This window comes from Macrobrachium nipponense, chromosome 25, assembly GCF_015104395.2.
Source record: "Macrobrachium nipponense isolate FS-2020 chromosome 25, ASM1510439v2, whole genome shotgun sequence".
Taxonomy (NCBI): domain Eukaryota; kingdom Metazoa; phylum Arthropoda; class Malacostraca; order Decapoda; family Palaemonidae; genus Macrobrachium; species Macrobrachium nipponense.
This window is the reverse complement of record NC_087214.1, coordinates 62938050-62960157: the sequence shown is the minus strand read 5'-3', so window position 1 is coordinate 62960157 and position 22108 is coordinate 62938050. Positions and strand designations below refer to the sequence as shown.

General features: G+C 41.8%; 1 protein-coding gene across 2 annotated transcripts in view; it reads right to left on the bottom strand.

The window, feature by feature from the left end:
- Nucleotides 1-21487, bottom strand: part of LOC135199450 (probable methylcrotonoyl-CoA carboxylase beta chain, mitochondrial) — a 32677-nt gene extending 11190 nt beyond the window's left edge. The window contains exons 1-9 of one of the 2 annotated variants that reach the window (XM_064227506.1): nucleotides 21339-21487; nucleotides 19071-19273; nucleotides 18505-18669; nucleotides 16372-16550; nucleotides 15987-16101; nucleotides 15549-15693; nucleotides 13979-14124; nucleotides 788-923; nucleotides 76-190 (exon numbers count right to left, since the gene is read on the bottom strand). In XM_064227506.1, coding sequence (XP_064083576.1) covers nucleotides 76-190; nucleotides 788-923; nucleotides 13979-14124; nucleotides 15549-15693; nucleotides 15987-16101; nucleotides 16372-16550; nucleotides 18505-18669; nucleotides 19071-19260 — 1191 coding nt within the window. In that variant the 5' untranslated portion in view covers nucleotides 19261-19273; nucleotides 21339-21487. The remainder of the gene's footprint in view (nucleotides 1-75; nucleotides 191-787; nucleotides 924-13978; nucleotides 14125-15548; nucleotides 15694-15986; nucleotides 16102-16371; nucleotides 16551-18504; nucleotides 18670-19070; nucleotides 19274-21338) is intronic. The other variant, XM_064227507.1, reaches the window with a different exon arrangement.
- Between the last annotated feature and the right edge of the window lie 621 nt (nucleotides 21488-22108).

The window sequence follows — 22108 nt, the reverse complement described above, 5'->3', positions numbered from 1 at the left end:
TCTTTAGATTTTATGTAACAAGAAAATCAACACTACATTATTCACAGAAAAATCAATAGCCATCATAACACTGACCTGGAAGAATATAACAGGTAATTTCCTTTGCTGGCATATCTGCAGGAAGTGAGATCCTTTTAATCCATCTTGGTAGGTTAAGGGACCAGCATTAGCTACCACTCCAACGCACCCCCTGAGATTGAGGATTGGAATCAGCATAACATACATACACACAATATCATTTTGGTCTTCATATAAAATACATACACAATGCAATAAGCAAGAAAAAGATGTTCAAAGGACCTCACTGCATGCTTGCTTCAAAGTACAAATTCCCTCATTAAAGTATACTTTTAAGACCACTAATTACTTCAATGGGAATATTTTCCCAGGGAAGTCTGTTCAACCTCCAAATCCATGAGGTCTTTGTTGTCTCTGCATAACCACAAAGACTGGTTCCAAGAACCTTACCATACAGGTGCAATCTACAGACAGCCAGGGTTTGTTCCAGCACACCAAAAATTCTCTCAGCACTTGGATATATTGCTATCATTTTCTTAATATCTTAATCAAATGTATTAGTACTTGCATTATACAAACACATGACATTCAAAATCCGTGAAAAAAAAAAAACAGTATATAAACATATCAGGCTAGCATATTTCCCATCCAAAACAGCATTATTTCAAATAATTGTTACCAGAAGAATAATGGTCAGCACTATATTACACAAAATTCAATCAAACTTGTTATGAATGCATAAAACTTGTTGTCTGTTTTTTTAACTTACCCCTCAATAAATGCATATCCTGTAGTAAGGTTCTTGCCATACTGCTGCTTAAATTCACGGAAACGTCCACCATCAACAACCCTTGCAATGACCGCATACAATTTATGTCTGTCAATAGCTTCAATGCCACTTAAATCTGCAATTGACAAAAGTCAAAAAATGATACAATACTATCATAAACACTTAAAACACACATAACAAACTTATGTTTCCAGTTAAAAAATGCTGTCACATACAGTCAGTATGTCACAGCATATATTCATAAACAGTGAGCCACCTGTATTCGCGTTCTCAAGATTTGCAGACTCAGCTATTCACAGGTTTCTTTATGGAACATATCTACCCTGGTTAAGGACTGGGGTTCCGTTCCCGCCGAGCCTCCGATAACCAAAAAAATGTAATTATGGTAATAAATGGAGTTTACAATGCCATAATACTAATAAACTGCTTACTGACACCAATAAACTGCTTATTGGCACCAAAAATTGCTTACCAATGCCAATAAACCATCTACTGATGCCAATAAACTGTATACCAACGCTGATAAACCACTTACTAGTGCCAAAAATCACTTACTGGTGCTGAAAATCTGGTTAACGACATTGTTAGCTGAGCACTGTAAAACCGAAACACTGTTAACCAATGCCACAGATAAATGGGGATTGTCTGTATACAGCATTGTTGGTATACTATGCATAATTCAACCCTTGAGATATGAACTAGTAGGGAATATGGGAACCTTAACAGTTTTAGTTACAAATTTTTCAAGCTTGAAGCTCTATAATACTGATTTTTGTTGAAGAATAGGATTCAAATTAAAAAAAAAATTTATTTAAACTTTTGTAAATTCACAAATTCACTAATAGTCGGGATTTTCAATAAGCACAACTTTATGTTCCATGACTGATATGGCAGAAAGTTTTGAAGTAAGACAGTCCTCATGGAAGTACCTTTACTGAACATGTGAGTACTATTAATGAGTGTATGCAGTACTTCTTCAATATGTTTAAAATCTATTTTAAAATATCTATACATTCTACTTACATATTCCTGTTTTTATCTGCAACATTCTATGTTTAAAGAAATGGCAGATTTTACATGAAACAAACTTATGTCGAGCATTTCCCTTCATAACCCAATTACAAGTTTAAATTTTGTACACTTAATATATGGCAATGTCATTGGATAAATTTGTGTGGTGGAAAAATGATATTGTTAGTATACAATAAAGTTTTGTACATACTTACCTGGCAGATATATACTTAGCTTACGTCTCTGATGTCACGACAGAATTCAAAACTCGCGGCACACGCGACAGGTAGGTCAGGTGATCTACCTTACCCGCCGCTGGGTGGCGGGTGTAAGAACCAAACCCACTTTCTTGTCAGATTTTCTCTTCCACCTGTCTCCTGAGGGGAGGCTGGGCGGGCCATCAATCGTATATATCTGCTAGGTAAGTATGTACAAAACTTTATTGTATACTAACAATATCATTTTTGTACATGAACTTTCCTGTCAGATATATACTTAGCTGATTGACACCCTTGGTGGAGGGAAAGAGACACTCAAGTACAAAGAAAGGGGAAACAACACATGTTATAGGATATAAAAACCTTGGTTCTTACCTGTTTTAGGCAGAAGACTTCATAGTTACTGTCTATTAGTCTGCGTTGCCTGAAGAGCTACAGCGAGGGCGTGACCTACAGCTGAAAAGACTCTTTGGGTCTACCAATGGGAACTGTATCCTCTTACTTGGTAGAATCCAGTTAGGATCTTTTCAAAGGGGATCCGCCCACTTATATGACAGAACCTGTCCACTACCATTGCAAGGAGCTTAAGCACAACTCAGATCACCTAACCAAAGTACTAATTATTAGTAATACGACTTGAAAGAGATGCCTACCTGCATCCTCTTCCATACAACCATAAAAACACAAGCCAAAAACCAAAGGGGAAAAAATTTAAAAAGGATATGCTTCAGTTCCCTGCCCCAGCATCGAATCCGCTGATACGTATGGGCCTAACCCAAAGCACTTCACATACGTAATTTTCACGTCTCTCAGGTAGTGGTTGGTGAAGAACAAGTTGCATCTCCAAAAAGTCGCTTTCATGAGATTCTGCAGCGACATATTCTTCTTGAAAGCCAACGACGTGGCAATGGCCCTCACTTCATGTGCCTTGACTTTCAGAAGCTTATAATGGTCTTGATCGCATGCCACATGAGCTTCCTTTATTAAGTTCCTAATAAAGAATGCCAGAGCATTTTTTGACAAAGGCCTACTGGGATCTCTTACAGAACACCAGACTTTTTACCTCAAAACTCCTGGGCCAAGGAGTGGAGGGGTTTTCGTTCTTGGCTAAGAAAGAAGGAAGAAAGGAACAAATCACGGAGTCTCCTTTGAATCCTACACTTCCTTCTAAGGCTTGCAACTCACTTACTCTCTTAGCCGAAGCCAAAGCCATGAGAAACAGGGACTTCATCGTTAGGTCTCTAAATGAGGCTGATTGAGGTGGTTCAAATCTCGAAGACCTCAGGAAAAGCAAGACTACATCGAGGTTCCAGCTTGGTGTCAAATTAGAGACTTTCTTAGTTTTCTCGAAAGATCTTATCAGGTCATGGAGATCTTTATCTTCCGAGATGTTCAATCCCCTGTGCCTGAACACTGAGGCTAGCATGCTCCTATAACCCTTTATGGTTGAGACAGCCAGACCGCATTTTTCCCTCAGGAAAAAGAGGAAGTCTGCTATTTGGGTCACAGAGGTACTGGAGGAGGAAAGCTTCTGATTCCTGCACCAACGTCAAAAGACATCCCACTTCGACTGGTAGACCCTGATGGTAGAAGGTCTTCTTGCAGTGGCAATAGCCCTTGCAGTCTTTGCCGAAAAACCCTTTGCTCTGACAAGACTCTTGACAGTTTGAATCCAGTCAGACTGAGAGCGGGGAGGTTCTTGTGATACCTGTCGAAGTGGGGCTGTTTGAGCAAATCGATCCTTAGTGGCAGGGATCTTGGAATGTCTACTAACCATTCCAGTACCTCTGTGAACCAGTCTTGGGCGGGCCAGAACGGAGCTATCAAGGTCATTCTTGCTCCTTCCGATGCTGCAAATTTTCTTAGTGTCTCTCCCAGAATCTTGAAAGGAGGGAATGCATAAAGGTCTAGATGCTTCCAGTCCAGCAGAAAAGCATCTATCGCTACTGCTCTCGGGTCTGATATTGGGGAGCAGTAAAGATCTATCCTCGCGTTTTTGGAGGTCACGAATAGATCCAAATGAGGTCTGCTCCACGTCTTCCACAGCTCCTGGCACACGTCCGAGTGAAGAATCCACTCTGAGGGAAGGACTTGGTTTTTCCTGCTCAGAAGGTCGGCTCTGACATTCCTTTCTCCCTGCACGAATCTGGTGAGGAGTCTTATCCTCCTTTCCTCCGACCACAGAAGAAGTTTCCTTGCTGTTTCGTACAGGGAGAAGGAGTGCGTCCCCCCCTGCTTCCTGATGTAAGCCAGGGCTGTGGTGTTGTCCGAGTTGATCTGAACCTCCTCATCCCGGACGAGGAACTCGAAAGCTTGTAGGGCTAACCAAACCGCCATCAACTCCTTTTAGTTGATGTGCCAGGACACCTGTTCCCCCTCCCAGGTGCCTGACACTTCCCTTGAACCGAGCGTCGCTCCCCAACCTGTGTCCGACGCGTTGGAAAACAACACTAGGTTGAGGTTCGGTATGTGCAGGGATATACCTTCCGCGAAGCGAAGAGGGTCTGCCCACCAGAGGAGATCCTTCTTTATCTCGTTCGAGATCTTGAAGCAGAATTCTAGATCTTGAGACCTGCAGTTCCAGTTCCGGTTCAAAAAGAACTGTAGTGGTCTCAGGTGCAACCTTCCTAGAGAAACGAATTGCTCCAGCGAGGAGAGTGTCCCCAACAGACTCATCCACTCCCTCGCTGTGCATACATCTTTCTCTAGAAAGGTTGCGACCTTCTCTGAACATCGAGTTATCCTTTCTGGAGAGGGATACGCCCGAAAATCCGGAGAAACCATCCGAATCCCCAGATAAATCCGATCTTGGTTGGGGATTAACTGAGATTTTTCAAAGTTCACTAATAGTCCCAGAGAACTTGCCAGGGTCAACGTCTTGTGAAGGTCCTCCAGACATCTTTCTTTCGATTTGGCTCTTACAAGCCAGTCGTCCAAGTAGAGGGAAACCCTCACTCCCTCCAAATGTAGCCATTGTGCTACATTTTTCATGAGCCCCGTAAAAACTTGGGGGGCTGTAGAGAGGCCGAAGCACAAGGCCCTGAATTGGAAAACTTTTCCTTTCCACATGAACCTTAGGAATTTCCGTGAAGAAGGATGGATCGGCACATGGAAGTAAGGGTCCTGAAGATCTAGGGACACCATCCAGTCCCCCAGGCAAAGAGCTGCTAAAACTGAAGATGTCGTCTCCATGGCGAATTTTCTCTTCTTCATGAAGATGTTCAGGGCGCTTACATCCAGAACCGGTCTCCATCCTCCTGAGGTTTTGGGAACTAGGAAGAGGCGGTTGTAAAAACCCGCATAAGCTCTACTGCTAGAGCAAGGGCTTGGTTCATGTGAGGGTCTTTGTACTTGGCCACCAACTCCCTTGGTGTTGTGGTCAAGGAAGGTCTTGAAATGAAGGGAATGAGGTACCCCTTCCTGACGATTGAGAGGGACCAGTTGTCCGCCCCCTTCTAGGCCCAGACGTCTGAGAATCTCAGTAGTCTGGCACCTACTGTAGTCTGGAGGACTTGGGTGCTACTTCTTCGATCTAATAGATCGAGAGAAGGTCCTTCCTCTCTTAGGAGGTCTAGTTCCTCTAGAGGAGGAGGAACGGGAGGGAGGGCCTCCTCGAAAGGGTTCCTGCTTTGCGGGTGTCTCCTTCTTGGGTTTCGCTTGGAAGGATGTACGAGGCATCCTAGCTGACTGGGCTAACATATCTTGCGTGGCCTTCGCTGAGAGGGCACTCGAGATGTCTTGTATAATTTTCTTAGGAAACAGCTGAGGCGAGAGCTGTGCATACAACAGAGAGGCTCTCTACGTGTGAGAAACCGCTTTAGTTAGAAAAGAGCAGTACACTGCCCTCTTCTTGATAACTCCCACTCCGAAAAGAGAAGCTACCTCACTAGAACCGTCTCTCACTGCCTTCATACAAGACCGGACACAATGTAGATCCTCAGGTGAAAGGGACTCCCGGGATTGAGTCTTCTTCGCTAAAACTCCCAGGGACCAGTCTAAGAAGTTAAATACTTCAAGGACCCGGAACATTCCCTTCAGAAGGTGGTCCAACTCACTCATTCCCCACATCGTCTTAGCTGAAAGAAGAGCCGAGCGACGAGCGGAATCCACCAACTAAGAGAAGTCCGAGTCCGCGGATGAGGGAACAACCAGGCCCAAAGGCTCCCCTGACTCGTACCAAAAGCCCATCTTTCCCGTCAGCTTGGAAGGCGGGAAAGAAAAATGATATTGTTAAGATACAATAAAGTTTTGTACATACTTACCTGGCAGATATATACTTAGCTATAGACTCGGTCGTCCCGACAGAATTTCAAAACTCGCGGCACACGCGACAGGTAGGTCAGGTGATCCACCATTCCCGCCGCTGGTGGCGGGGGTCTGGAACTATTCCCGTTTTCTAAGCCATAATTTCTCTTACACCTGTCTCCTGAGGGGAGGCTGGGTGGGCCATTAATCGTATATATCTGCCAGGTAAGTATGTACAAAACTTTATTGTATCTTAACAATATCATTTTTGTACAAGTAACTTACCCAGCAGATATATACTTAGCTGATTGGCACCCTTGGTGGCGGGCAAGAGACAGCTAAAAACAAAATAATACTTAACTAAATACATTAAAAAAACAGGGAAAAAACAACCTATGTTCTTGGATAAAAAAACCCATGGTCCCTACCTTATTGGGCTGAAGACTTCATGACTACTGTCGATGAGTCTGCTTGCCTCAAGAGTTTCAACGAGGAATGAACCTATGGTTGAATAACTCTTTGGATCGTGTCAATGGGGGCTAGCCCGCTTACGCGACAGAGCCTATACTGGATCGTACCAATGGGGGCTGACCCACTTACATGGTAGAGCCTTGACCTTTTGTCATATCAATGGAGACTCGCCCTCTTACATGACAGAGTTAAGGTTATTAAACAAATCACAAAGAGCACTGAAGCCAATCCCGATCACCTGACCATGTTAGTCTTGTTACACTCTATGAATTGTAAGAGGGTCCCTATTCCCTCTGACAATTAACCAATAAAAACAACCACCAATAAACAGTAATTTAAGCCTTAAACTAAATAGGAAGGATTAGCCTCAGCCCCTTCTCCCAGCACTGAATTCGCCGAAACATACGCTCCCAGAGAAACAAAGCACTTTTCGTACGAAATTTTAACATCTCTTAGGTAATTCGAGGCGAACACCGAATTACATCTCCAAAATGTCGAATCTATAAGAGCCTGAAGCGACCATGTTTTGTGAAATGCCATCGACGTAGCTATGGCTCTCACTTCATGAGCTCTCACTCTGAGAACCTTGAAATAAATGCTCTTCTTCGCATTTAAGGTGAGCTTCCCTTATTACATCTTTTATGAAGAATGTAAGGGCGTTCTTAGAAATCGCTCTTTTCGGATCTCTTACAGAGCACCAAAGACTTTCTTCTGTACCTTTCAGCAACTTCTTCTTCTCCAGGTAGAACTTGAGTGCCCTGACTGGACACAAAGTCCTTTCTAGTTCTCTCCCTGTTAATGAAGATATTCCTTTTATCTCAAAGCTTCTTGGCCAAGGCTTTGAGGGATTTTCATTTTTCGCTAGAAAAAATGGTTGAAAGGAGCAAATCGCTGAATCTTTCTTAAACCCCACTTTACCTTCCAAAGCTTGCAACTCGCTCACTCTCTTGGCTGTTGCTAACGCAAAAAGGAATAAAGACTTTCTTGTTAAGTCCCTAAACGAAGCTGCGTGAGACGGTACGAATTTTTCCGACATTAGGAACTTGAGGACCACATCCAAGTTCCAGCTAGGCTTCTTGATTACATGTTCTTTCGTGGTCTCAAAAGACTTTATAAGGTCATGAAGATCTTTATTGTTTGTCAGATCTATTCCTCTATGTCGAAAAACTGAGGCCAGCATACTTCTGTAACCCTTCACTGTTGAAACTGCCAGGTTACAGTCTTTTCTCAAATATAGGAGAAAATCTGCGATTTCAGTTACAGAGGTACTGGAGGAGGATATTTTCTTTTCCCTACACCATCTTCTAAACAACTCCCACTTCGACTGATATACTTTAGAAGTGGAGACTCTTCTGGCTCTTGCAATAGCCTTCGCCACTTCTCGTGAAAAGCCCCTTGCTCTGACAAGTCCTTCGACAGTCTGAAGGCGGTCAGACTTAGAGCGGGGAGGTTTTTGTGAAACCTGTCGAAGTGGGGTTGTTTGAGAAGATCGTTCCTTAGTGGAAGCGATCTTGGAAAATCCACTAACCACTCCAGCACCTCTGTGAACCAATCGAGAGCCGGCCAAAAGGGAGCGATGAGGGTCATTCTTGTTCCTTCCGAGCAAGCGAACTTCCTCAACACTTCTCCTACTATCTTGAAAGGAGGGAAGGCGTACGCGTCCAAGCCCGTCCAATCTAGCAGAAAGCTGTCTACTGCTACTGCTTGAGGATCCGAGATCGGGGAGCAATAGGTTTCTAATCTGTGGTTCTTGTTGGTCGCGAACAGGTCTATATTGGGCCTTCCCCACAGATGCCACAGTTGTTGGCAAATCTGAGGATTGAGAGTCCATTCCGTGGGTAGGACTTGATCTTTTCTGCTTAACAGATCTGCCCGGACATTTTTCTCTCCCTGTACCAACCTTGAGGAGAGAGATCTTCCTTTCCTGTGCCCAAATCAGCAGATCCTTTGCTGATTCGTACAGGGAAAAGGAATGCGTCCCCCCTTGCTTCTTTATATAAGCGAGGGCTGTTGTGTTGTCCGAGTGAATCTGAATCCCCAGACCTGAGACCTGTTCCTCGAAATGAACCAAAGCTAGATGAATGGCTGTTAGCTCTTTCTTGTTGATGTGCCAGGACACTTGTTCTCCTTCCCAAATGCCTGACACTTCTTGCGAACCTAGGGTCGCTCCCCACCCTGAATCTGAGGCGTCTGCAAACAACGCTAGGCGCGGGTTCTGTAAGCGAAGGGAGATTCCTTTGCTTAGTTTCTGTGGATCTAACCACCAACGGATATTCTCCTTGATCCGTTTCGAGATTGGAAAAGTCTCTCCCAGATTGTTGGACTTCCAATCCCACTTCTCCTTCAGATAAAATTGAAGGGGTCGTAGGTGAAGTCTTCCTAAGGAAACGAACTGTTCCATCGAGGAGAGGGTCCCCAGCAAGCTCATCCATTCCCTCGCGGAACAATGTTCTTTCCTTAAGAAGACTGACACCTTTTCTAGGCAGCGTTCTCTCCTTTCCTGCGAAGGATACCTCGTGATTTACTAAAAGTCCTAAGGACTTTGTCAACTTTAGAGTCACTAAAAGGTCCTCCAGACATTTTTTCTCCGATTGGGCTCTTATTAGCCAATCGTCCAGATATAACGAGATCCTGATCCCTTCCAGATGTAGCCAATAAGCTACATTCTTCATGATGTCCGTAAAGACTTGAGGGGCAGTCGAAAGTCCGAAGCACATCGCTCGGAACTGGAACACTTTCCCTTGGAACATGAACCTCAGATATTTCCTTGCTGCCGGATGAATTGGCACATGGAAATACGCATCCTGAAGGTCCAGGGACACCATCCAGTCCCCTGGACGAAGAGCAGATAGAACAGAGGAAGACGTCTCCATTGAAAATTTCTTCTTCAAGACAAAGAAATTCAGGGCACTGACGTCTAGAACTGGTCTCCATCCCCCCGATGCTTTCGGTACCAGGAATAGCCGATTGTAGAATCCTGGAGACTGGAGATCTTGAACCAGTTCTACCGCTTCCTTGGAAATCATCTGTTCCACTGCTTGCAACATAGCAAGCTTTCGGACCGGATCCGAGTATCTGGCGGTTAACTCCCTTGGAGTTGTCGTCAAGGGAGGATTTTCCCTGAAGGGGATCAAGTATCCTTTTTTCAGGATAGAGAGGGACCAGGAGTCCGCTCCCTTCTGCGCCCAGACTTTGGCAAAGTGGAGTAGCCTGGCGCCTACTTTCGTCTGGAGGACTTGCTGTTCATCTAGACTTCCCGAAGGACCTTCTAGATGGTCTACTCTTTCTCTCTGGTCTTCGACCTCTAAGGAGGGGCTCTAGAAGAGGAGCCCCTCGACAGGTCTGGAACTAAAGAGGGTCTTTCTCTCTGGCTTCGACCTCTAAGAAAGGGGCTCTAGAAGAGGATAGCCCCTCGAAAGGGCTGAACAAAAGAGGGTCTCTCTTTCTTCTCTATCGGCACTGCCGGCCTAAACTTCTTGGCTGAGTGCGTGAGGAGATCTTGAGTTGCCTTCTCCGTAAGAGATTTCGAAACCTCTCTAACCGTCTCTTGTGGAAAAAGGTGCGGGGATAAAGGAGCAAAAAGAAGAGATGTCCTTTGCAAGGGTGATACTGCTCTTGCTAAGAAAGAGCTAAAGACAGATCTCTTCTTCAAAACTCCCGTTCCAAAAAGAGAGGCAACTTCCACAGAACCGTCCATGACCGCTCTGTCCAGACAAGCCAGGACGCTCGAAAGTTCCTCCATGGAAACAAAGTCCGTGTCCTGAGCTCTCTTCGCTAATGCTCTTAACGCCCAGTCCATAAAGTTGAAGACTTCTAGGGTTTTAAAGAGGCCCTTTAGAAGGTGGTCCAGCTCACACATGCCCCAAGTCGCCTTAGCAGACAGCAACGACTTCCTTCTAGCAGAGTCCACTAAGGAAGCAAAATCCGCATCCGCGGAAGAAGGCAGGCCTAACCCCATCGGCTCTTTGGTCTCGTACCACCTTCCTGGTTTGCCTGTTAACTTGGAAGGAGGGCAGGAAAAAACTGTCTTGCCCGCTTCCCTTCTGGAAGTCAACCACTCTGAAAAAGTTTTCAATGCCTTTTTCATACAAAGAGCGGGGCGCATCTTAACGAAGGAAGACGATTTGAGAGCTTTAGTGCTGGACATCAACGATCCTGGTGAAGGAGGGTCCGCAGGATGAAGGGAGTCTCCGAACTCCTTTAGCAGCAAAAGAGAAAGTCTCTTGTAGTCCGAAACTGCTACATCTACAGGCTCTTCGTCTTCCGATACCTGGTCCAACTGATCTACAGAAGGAGGTCGTTTTGGAGTGATCTGGCTCTTCCCGGGAGAAGAACTCCTTTCCCGAGAAGAGCGCGGAACATTAGCACTCCTATACGAAGAGTGAGGCTCCTGTCTGTCGGCAACACTCTTGTGCCTACTAGACTCTTGTTGTCTAGGTTCGTCGGGTTCGTGGCGCTTGCTAGGCTCCTGGCGTCCTGATTCAGGGCGCTTGAAAAGATCCCCGCGTCCTGATTCCTGACGCTTAACAGGCTCTTGGCGCCCTAACACTTGACGCCTAACGTACTCCTGGCGTCCTGTTTTCTGGCGTCCTAACTCCTGGCGCCCTGACTCCTGACGCCCTGACTCCTGGCGCCCTGACTCCTGGCGCCCTGACTCCTGGCGCCCTGACTCCTGGTGCCCTGACTCATGGCGTCCTGGCTCAAAGCGTCCTGATTCCTGCCTTCTAGCAGAATCCTGACGTCCTGAATCCAGCGTTCTAAGAGGCTCTTGACGTCCTTTCTTGCGTCTTGCTGCCTCTTTGCGTCTGTCTGGCTCCTGGTCCTGAAGACCCAAGGGATCCTGATACCTAAATCGGTTTTCCGGTTCCTTGTAGCTAAACCGATCGAGACTTCTGCTCGATGCGCTGTGTCTAAGAGGGCGCTTCGGGGAAGCCAGCCTATAGGGCGAAAGGGCTCTTCTCTCAGGAGAACAACTCCTATCCGACGAGTCCCTTGACGAAGGCGATAAACGCCCTGGAGAACGTGAGAGTTCTCTCCTATACGAAGAAGGACGCTTAGCGGAACTCTTAACAGGGAGCGAGACATCCTTCCTCCTTGTAGAGTCCTTAGCAAAAGAGCCTACGAGCGACGCTAACTGCTCTTGCAGATTAACCAAAAACTTCTTGGTCGGATCCTGAAGAGCAGGCTCCTCTTGTCTAGTCCTCTTAGGTCCCGAAGGCCAATCCTCGGGAAAACGCTCTGGGCTGGAGTCAGCAGCGTCTCCTTTAGGCGCCTTCCAGGCTCTCTTCAAAGGGCGCGAACGGGAGGCCGAACTCCATCCTCGTTTAGGAGAGGAAGAGTCTGAGGCCGAAAAACACTCCTTAAGGACGCCTTTTCTGCGGCAATCCGAGGCAGCCTGGGACTTAACAACAGGATCTGCCGAAGGGACGCCTGACCGTTGGGGATGTTCTGCATCCTCCCTGCGGCTTTCGACATTCCTCCTCCCCTGGTCCTGGGAGTTTGGAAGAGGTCTAGGCCTAGGAGCAATGAGGAACCGGTCAGACGCCCCCTCCACTGCACTGGGGACACTGCACAAGTCACTATCACCACTCTTACCTTGGTTTAGAGCTCGTAGCTGAGCTTGAAGTTTCTTAATTGAAGCTTTTACATTTTCCCTCTCTGATGAAGAATCTTTGGATTCAGAACAGGGAGAAGCAGCTGAGGCTAAGGGAAAATTGTTAGATGGAGAGTTAATTTCTTGTTCTAAGGAGCAAGATCTACTAGATGACCTAGCTGAAGCCTTCCTCACTCTATCTCTCTCAAGCTTCCTAACATATGATGATAATTCCTTCCATTCAAGCTCCGTAAGGTTCTCGCATTCCACACAGGTGTTAATAAAAGAACATTCATTCTCCCTGCATTTAGCGCAAATACTATGCGGATCTAATGCCGATTTAGGCAGCCTAACCTTACAGTCTTCCCTACTGCAAACTCTAAACATAGGTGAAGCCTTAGCGTCAGACATCGTGAAAGAGTAGTCAAAACCAAAGTCGAAAAACAGTCCACAATAAGCGTATGCCAAGCCAGAGAAAAAACAGAATACGTCACCAAAAACCAATCCAAATTCTCGGCAAACGAGTTGAAATCCAAGATGGAGGAACGAACAATAGGTGTTGTCCGTTCAAACCGACAGAGAAATTATGGCTTAGAAAACGGGAATAGTTCCAGACCCCGCCACCCAGCGGCGGGAATGGTGGATCACCTGACCTACCTGTCGCGTGTGCCGCGAGTTTTGAAATTCTGTCGGGACGACCGAGTCTATAGCTAAGTATATATCTGCTGGGTAAGTTACTTGTACAAAAACAGTCTTTCCTTTCTCTTCCTTGGAGACCAACCAATCACCAAAACCTTTAAGGGCCTTCTTCATCGAGATGGTGGGTTTCATTTTGACGTACGAAGAAGATTTTGTTGTCTTATTGAAAGAACATTCATTACCTCTACAACCCATACATACATTGTGAGGATCTACCGATGCTTTAGGTAGCCTCACCTTACATTCACTCACAGAGCACACTCTAAACATGGTAGATTTTTTAACATCAGAATCAGCCATCAAAAGAAAAATCCAGAGAAAATCCAAAAAACCAGTCCACAATCGCGTATGCCAAGCCAACGGAAAAAGGTACTTCACCAAATAAGTCAGTCCAAAGAATCCAGGCAACAAGAAACAAATCCAGCTATCGTGAGGACCTAACAACAGGTGTTGTCAGGCTGGGCGACAGAGAAAATCTGACAAGAAAGTGGGTTTGGTTCTTACACCCGCCACCAGCGGTGGGTAAGGTAGATCACCTGACCTACCTGTCGCGTGTGCTGCGAGTTTTGAATTCTGTCGTGACGTCAGAGACGTAAGCTAAGTATATATCTGACAAGAAAGTTCATGTACAAAACAATCACACACAAAGTTACATGAAACTGTTGTATGGGCTAGTGCATACTATACTGAACTTGGAAAACTTGGACATGACTAAAGCCTCCCAGATCCCAACCCTTTTGTAAAGAGTGGAGATTACGTACCCAAATCCCACTGCCACAAAGCTAAAATCATTCAAGATAAATATTCTGTATAGCATGAGTAATCCACAAGTTACATGGGCAACATGGATTTTAGTATGTGGTCATGATTAGATATTTGCTTAAAGTTTTTCTGATATGTATATGTAAGTTATCAAACCTTAGTCAACATTACCATTCAAAGTAGATGCATCCAGAAAAGGATCCTCAGCTTCAGGCGAGAAGCTAACAGGGTCTACATTTAGGGTTGCAACCAGATCACGCAGAATCTCAAAGCTCTCTTCTTCTGTTGAAGCAAAATAATCAGTGACACCACTCACGCTGAAAACAAGAGAAAATAATTTTTTCAATATCTTGGATGAATCTCTATGAACAGATTACTGCTGATAACAAGTTAGAAAGCAATACTGTACTGTCTTCAGCATAATGGATCTCAATGATCCAGAATATGTAAAGTTTACATATAATAAAGAATGTGTTTTGACATTCTATAAATAATGAAATATGTTGTTAACTAAAACCCATGACCCAAGGGGTCATATAGGAACTTGCAGAAGTGTTAATGTAGTATCAACAAAGTGTTGACGTTGCTTTGACATTGCTTTGTATAAGCATCTTGGTTTGTAGACACCTGGGTCAGCGTTTTAATGTTGAAAAAGGTAACGCCAACGATGCCCCTCTGGGAAAACATGTTGTCGTTCCCACCAACAGACTGTGCCTACGTCACAGACCTAGATTCGTATGTTCATCATCTATGTGTATGAAATTGAACAATGTTTCGCTCTACTATGATCTTGTAAACATAATTGTTTGTTTATCAGACTTCCACTACACCTCTCCGCTTGAAGACCTATCAAAATCTTCTTGCAGCTAACTTTGTGATGCAGCTTGTTAAATACAAATTGTAATTTAACAATGAGTTTTAATGTCTTCAACCTTCATACCCGAAGTAGCTACTGATGGGGACTTAGAAAATATCATCACAGTCAATGATACTTGACGAAGGTGTGATGTTTACCAACCGACATCTGCTGTATCATTGCAGATCAAAAGTAACCAACAGGGTGCCTTGTTAGTATAACAAATGCGAGGCAACACCCCTTAGATATAGTTTTGCATCTTATCATGATGACAATCAAAATAAACTTGGGAAATGTGAATGTCACCATCCACTTGCAAATTCAGATGATACAGTAAGTGAGGGAAAAAAATTGTATCATGTTATCATCCACTGAGCCATTGTGCCCTATAAATTTCATGACAGCTAAAGTTTACCAGACAATATTTTCACAGAAAGACTCAACCTACCCTCTGCTCAGTCCAAAAGATACTTCACCTCCTTATGCAAACATCCAATAGCAGCTAACTTGGTTTTAAGCCATGAGACATAGGTAGCACTGCTGTGTATTAGTATTTCAATATCATAGTTATAAAACTGCAATAAATACTGGTAATTTTTTAGTTTTCTTATGTTATGACTTCAGCGATCAACGAAGTCAATATTAGCAGGCAAATTGACGTACAGTAATAAACTTATGGTAGTAGCATTGGACTATCTAATTTTGAAGCCTTAACTCCCGATTCATAATTTTACGCACTATGATAGTTTATTAAGTAATTTTACCTAGAATTTCCCTTTCCCACAAAGTGCAGTAGGAGCTGAAGTGTAATAAGAAGGTTAATGGCTAGTTTACTTCAAATGTTACAATTCAACATTCACTAATATTTATCAATAAATAAATTACCTGCAATGGACTGTAGCTCCACCCAAATTCTCTGCTGATATTTCTTCACCTGTTGCAGCCTTTACCAGAGGTGGACCTCCAAGGAAAATGGTTCCAATTCTCGTAACAATTGCAGCATCCTCACACATTGACGGTTGATATGCACCTAAAAATATGTTCAAATTTTTATATACTTTTACCCAAAGGCCAAAGTAAAAGTAGAAAATGAAACAGACCAGGAGAGAGCACCAGACCTACTCCTTAAAGGTACAAAAGCTTTAGGAATGACACCACAAAGGTTTTAAAGAACAACTGCATGCATCCATCTGTAACTGTTTTTATTTCAAAAACATTTCCATGGAAATAAGTGTCTTCAAATATTAGTTATGAACAGTATTTTGTGGGACTCAATCAGAAATTACACAGACCTTGACTATAAAATATTTTAAGACCACTTACCACCAGCTGTGCAAGAGCCACAAACAACAGCCAATTGCGGGATTCCTTTGGATGACATAACGGCAGGATTATAGAAGCCACGGCCTCCGTGTTTCTTGTCGGCAAACAAATCATGCTGAAAAAAGGACATTAGTAATTAATTTCAAATAAGGGTGAAAAAAAAAAATTATACACTACATTCATTGCAACTATAACTATGGCAAATTTATTGCAAAATTTCAAGTCTTGTTACAATACCATGAACTTTATGGAATATATTGTATTCAAGGTCATCTGTCAAAAATCATTATCCATTCATCTCGATTTTTGAGGCAATAAAAGAGCCTTTCAACTCCAAAAAATTATGATGAGTTTCAGCTATAAAAGAAATGACATCAGCATCTACCTGAAGTGGTAAAAATCCTCCTGCTGAGTCAACCAAATAAATACAAGGCAGTCGGTTAATTTCACCCAGTTCTTGAGCCCGAATCAGCTTCCTGACTGTAATTGGGTAAAAAGTGCCACTTTTGACTGTCCCATCATTAGCAACAACCATGCTGTATCTTCCATGAATCTTTCCAATACCTGTAATTGGAATTTTAAAAAAATTTTAGTTACTGGTAAAAAAACACACTTTACGTTTCATATGAATAAACATAAAATTCTTAGTTGTGAATACTGCTCACTATGTGATGAGTTAGCTCAGGACTTCTGATATTTTTAAAAGAAGAGGTGTTGAGCTGGAATTAAATCAATTTGGGGAGGCCCCTGTCCAGTGTCATTATTTTTTTCATTTCAAACCTTAGGAGTTGGGATGAGGGCATCCCATGCAAGAACAAACCTCTTAAGTATTTGTCTTATGAAGTCAACAGTGTAAACTGGTGGTCTATTACATCTAATCAGCAAGAAAGATGGTTACATGAACCAAAAAAACATTAGCCTAGAGATTTCTAAAACTTTCTGTAGTCTAAATGTACTTTGCAGATGCTCACCCATTCCTCAGCACAGATGTGGTAAGCATAACATGGATTTATTTGGATCTCATCTCATGCACTAAGTAGCTGTGCTGGGTGCACACTTGGTTAGCTCTCAAGTACACTTACTATTACTAAGGAAGGCAGATATTGCTACCTAAATAATCACCTCATGAAATAAGTATAGTGTCCACATGATAAAATAAAGCAATGACAAATAGATAGACACCTCGAAATGCTACTTTAACAAATAAAGCAATAAGCCTGTTACAGTATTTTTGAATTGTTCTGCAGCCAGGTCTGCTCAGTTTTGTTTCCTTTAGGTACAACTTCAGTTTTCAGTGGGGAAAATGGACTTGTTTTTGGGTCAAAAATTGAATCCCACAGTGATAGGATCATCAACATTACTGAGACAACCTTGGCCCTTCCAGGTGTGACTCTTGGTCATAAAATCAGGTGTGCATTTGACATCTGCCCATTGTGAGCACAATACTATATACAAGCTATGATAGCTGAAGTGAATACTACTAACAAATAGGGAGTTTTTAAGTGAGATCCTTTAGGTAAGCCTGCTTCAGAGGTTCCAATTCTCTCACTAGGGTCCTTAGGGCCAGTTCAAGATTCCATTACATCCGTCAAACTTTGCTGATGAAGATATACTAAAAAACTTGCTAGTCTCTGCAAAGTATTCATAGTATTTTTGGTTTAATTGGTAAAAACAACCAAAATGAAAATAAAGGGATTAGCATGAGCTCCATACAACTAAAGTCATGGTACACTAACTTTATCATAATTTGCTGTGCAGTGCATCACATAAAAAAATCCTTTGGAAAGGAACAGGGTATAAAAACAGGAAAAACTAATGCTATCAGTCAAGGAATTATGCATGAAAACAAACCTACAGCTTCTATAGAGGAAACATGCATGAAAACACTGACAAACAGAAATATACAACTCTGTGGTATCTCATTTTTGGTGAAGTACTAGTATGTAATTGAAAAAAAAAATCAGGTATAAAACAAAAAATAAAAATAACAGAGATATTAACAAGGAGTTGCATTCTTTAAAATTTTTACCATCAAGTAAAAAAGAAATACATGGAAGAAGAGAATTGTATAGTCAACTGTTATCAGTGAAAACAAAACTAATTAAAAATGAAAAAAATGTAGCTCACCAACAAGCTGCTCACGAATACATAAAAGTGTTGTATTACATCAAAATTCATAAGTAAGGTAATCAAAATTAGGCAAAAATAAAAATAAAATGCTAAACATCAAATACTGTAATGAATAATTTTAAAAAGAATAAATGTAGATATAAAAAAAAGTGTGGCCCAGTGAACCACAATCAATGCATGTAAGCTCTAAAAGACACTTTATTAATGATAAAAACCTTCTGAAAAGTGAAGTAGAGGGATACCCCTTCTTTTAAACTTCTAATTAGATACTGCTTTGCCAACCCTTCACCAGGCACTTGAAATACGAGTGGCACTGAGTGCTTAAAATTTGTAGAAAATTTATTATATTACAGTCAATTTAATGAAATCATGCAGCCATGAAACTTACCACAAATGGCAGCAGCTGATGGAACATCACCATAAGGTTGACCCAACCCAGCAAGCAAAGCAAACTCCAGGAAATCTGTGTCATCATCCAAAATATATTTCAGTTTATCTCGAACCAACATCTTGCGATTTCTCTTAACATGTAAGGCGATGCCTTTTTCTCCTCCTGTATAAATAAGAAATTATTTAAATATAAAATTAGTCTCATGTAGTAGGTAATGACAGAATGCTGATATAAATACCTCTTGGTAACATTTGGATAACAACAGTTCACTTCAATGATTTAAGGAGATACATTCCTATTTTTACCCAAGATGTAGTATGATCACTACTATATTTTTTATAATACTAGTAAGTCTCCTTATAATACTGTTGAGTCTTCTTGAATTAAGACAAAACAAAACTGGAAAAAAGAATGAAAAGACATTTGTAAAATATAGCAAGACACAATTATGTCCAAGGTTTGAAGGAAAACATTCAATCAGTGCAAAAAAATTACCTGTTACATTACTTGTAACTTCAGTGTAATAAAAGTTTAGAGAAACATAGCAGGTACAATTTCCTAACCTCCGGCTAAGCATATGCTACTGAGTTTTTGAAGCTCTGCTAAACGACCCTCAGCTTTAGCCCTGCCATCTGCCAACTGAGGACAAGAAACATCAACAGTGTCCTGGAGAACAGGAAATGGTCGTGCTCTTGTTGATAAACTCCTGGTAAGGGAAGATGCCGTACGACCAACCAACTTTTTCATTAACATTTTTAATCTATTTCTGAAAACAACATAAATTATTACAAAAAATGACAAACTGAACTGTAAATGTCTGACAAAATTGTACCACAACAATAATCAATTTTCTATTGCCTTAACTTAGCTCCAAAATGAGTAAATCAATCACAGGAATACATGAGGGCCCTCTAAGTACGGTTAGGAAATATAAGCAAGGCCAAAGAGCCAATAAATAAGAATAGTTAACAGCTCAGACATGAAGAGCTTATATTGGTAGGGATGATCTCAACTTATCACCTAAATAGTGTTTCTTTAATTTCCTGATTACTTAAGCCTATGTAATAGAATAAAGCAACACTAGTCAATGTTGCAATTAAAGGTAATACACCAAATATTTGTTTACTTCATCATAACAGAATTGTCTTACTATTCTTGGAGATGTCAAGTAAATTTCCATTTCATGCACAATGATGCATTCTTTCGTCAAAAGTACATTAAAGTATGAATGAATCCAAAATAGTGAAATTATCTTACATGTAAGTGATACAAAACACTTCATGGCAATTTACAACTTCATCAGCATCACTTGCAGAGTTCATCATTCAAAAGACAAAAGTTTTCACTTTATGCAATCATATCCTCCAGAACACTTCAAAACCAATTTTATGCCGATAAACAAGAGCTATAAAACTGGATCGCCATTAACCGAGCCACCGGTAACCAGGGACTGCGGTAACATATTGCATTCTGAGCAAGAAAATATAATTTTCTTATCTTTTAATGTGTGCTTTGGAAATTTCTGATATTAGTTTTATTAGCAATGACTACTTTTAGAGAAAGGTAACCCAAGCTTTTTGTTTAACAATTTGTGGGAAAACAGTGGGAAAGTGTGGTTTATTGGCTGGGAGACACTACAAAACAAATTAAATACAAGGATGGATTTAACCTAACCTAACCTAACCTCTAACCTAGGGTATACCTAGTCATCTTATCTAGTGGGACGTCTCCCACTGGAACCCACAATCTATCCAAAACTAGAACTGAATAGAATATACAGGCAATCGCAGGTTAACATTGGGGGCTACATTCCTGGCCAAGCACTGATAACCGAAAATTGTGAAAAACCGGAACATCACAGTATCTATGGTAATAAACAGCATTTAAACCGCATTTAGTACCGATATACCGCCAATAAACTGCTAAGCAGCGCTGAAAATCGCTGACTGACACCGAAAATCTGGTTAACGACATCATCAGCCGAGCGACGTAAAACCGAAACACCGTTAACCAATGCCGCCAATAAGCAGGGACTGCCTATTAAGGATTTAGGCCAATGACCAAACACTAGGAGCTAGGTAGCCTATGAGGTCATTCAGCGCTGAAAAGGAAACCGACAGTCAAAATGTCTGAAAGGCATAACGGTAGGTAAAAAAATCATTAGGTGAGGGTGGAAAGGAAGATGGAAGAAAGAGAATATGAATGGTGATACAGTAACAGGAACAAAAGGGGTCGCAGCTAGGGGCCGAAGGAACGCTGCAAAGTGAGTTAAGTGATGCTTACAGTGCATCGCATGGGGCGCACTGTGGGCCCCCCCCAATACAAGAAGATAATTTCACGTCCAAAATAAGATAATGGTTCAAATTAAGATGATAACCGAGATATATCTAAGTAAAATAATTCTTAGTTATATAAATGACGAATATGAAACGTGATAGGGTAAAAAAACCGCATGGTACAGGGGTGTACCATGTACGATCAATGTGTACAACCCCGAAAAAAGTACATTTTAACGCGTCCTGACATCGGAGATGGGCATCAGACGCAACTTCTTGTTGGTGAGAAACGGAGCTAAATACCTCTACTCCGGTATCAGGAGTACTTTTCTTAGGGTTGTACACACTGATCGTACATGGTACACCCCTGTACCATGCGGTTTTTTACCCTATATTTACTTGGTTAGAAAAATGGATGTCTAGCTACCTAGGCTATTGTCAAATTAGGTAAAAAGAAAAACCTGAAATAGGTAAAAGCTAACATTTGTAATCTTATTCACGAAAATCTAGTTAAAATATGTATAAAAATATTGTCCTATAAAATAACAGCTTTACCTAGAAATTCTACACCGGTATTTGAACTTTTGTCCTACTTATCAGCTGATTGTTGTCAAAGAAAAGTAGAAAAGAAAAAATTCAGCCGTCTAGATCGTGAGTACTTAGGAGTCGGTCATGGGAAATGATACCTATGTAACTGCACCTCCTTATTGACGCAACCCAGATATATAATAATTATCATTCATATATAACTCATTTATCTTCATCTTATAATATTATTATTATTATATATACTCTCTCGACCACAACTAACCAATTCTGAATGAACTTAATTTTCAGTTTACTTCGCCATTTCTGAAAAGACTTTTTTTTTTTTACGGATATAGCAAGATGCCATCATACACATTTTTATAAGATAAAAAAAGATGTGACAAGTTCATAGTTTCCAAGTTGCTTTGCTTATTCGTCTAATATAATATTTAAGTGACGTGTTTGGGTACAGCAAGTTGTCAAGACCGGCCCTCCCCCGTATTTGAAAGACCTATGACAGATTATACAACCGATAAACCGACCTGGCAGACCTACAAGACTAGTTATAGATTATTTCAAAGTGGTTAAACCGCCTTTTCCTTCAGTCTGTGACTTCAGAGCCTTTAAAGATATGCAGCTTCTAGATTATACAACAAGCTTCCTCTTGAGCTGAGGGAGATTGAGGAATTGAAGACTTTCATAAAGAAACTTAAACCCTATTTTGTTTAAGAGAATTTGTATGTAGAAATGTCAATAAAATAAGATGAAAAGCTGGAAGAGTGACAGAGAGAACAGGA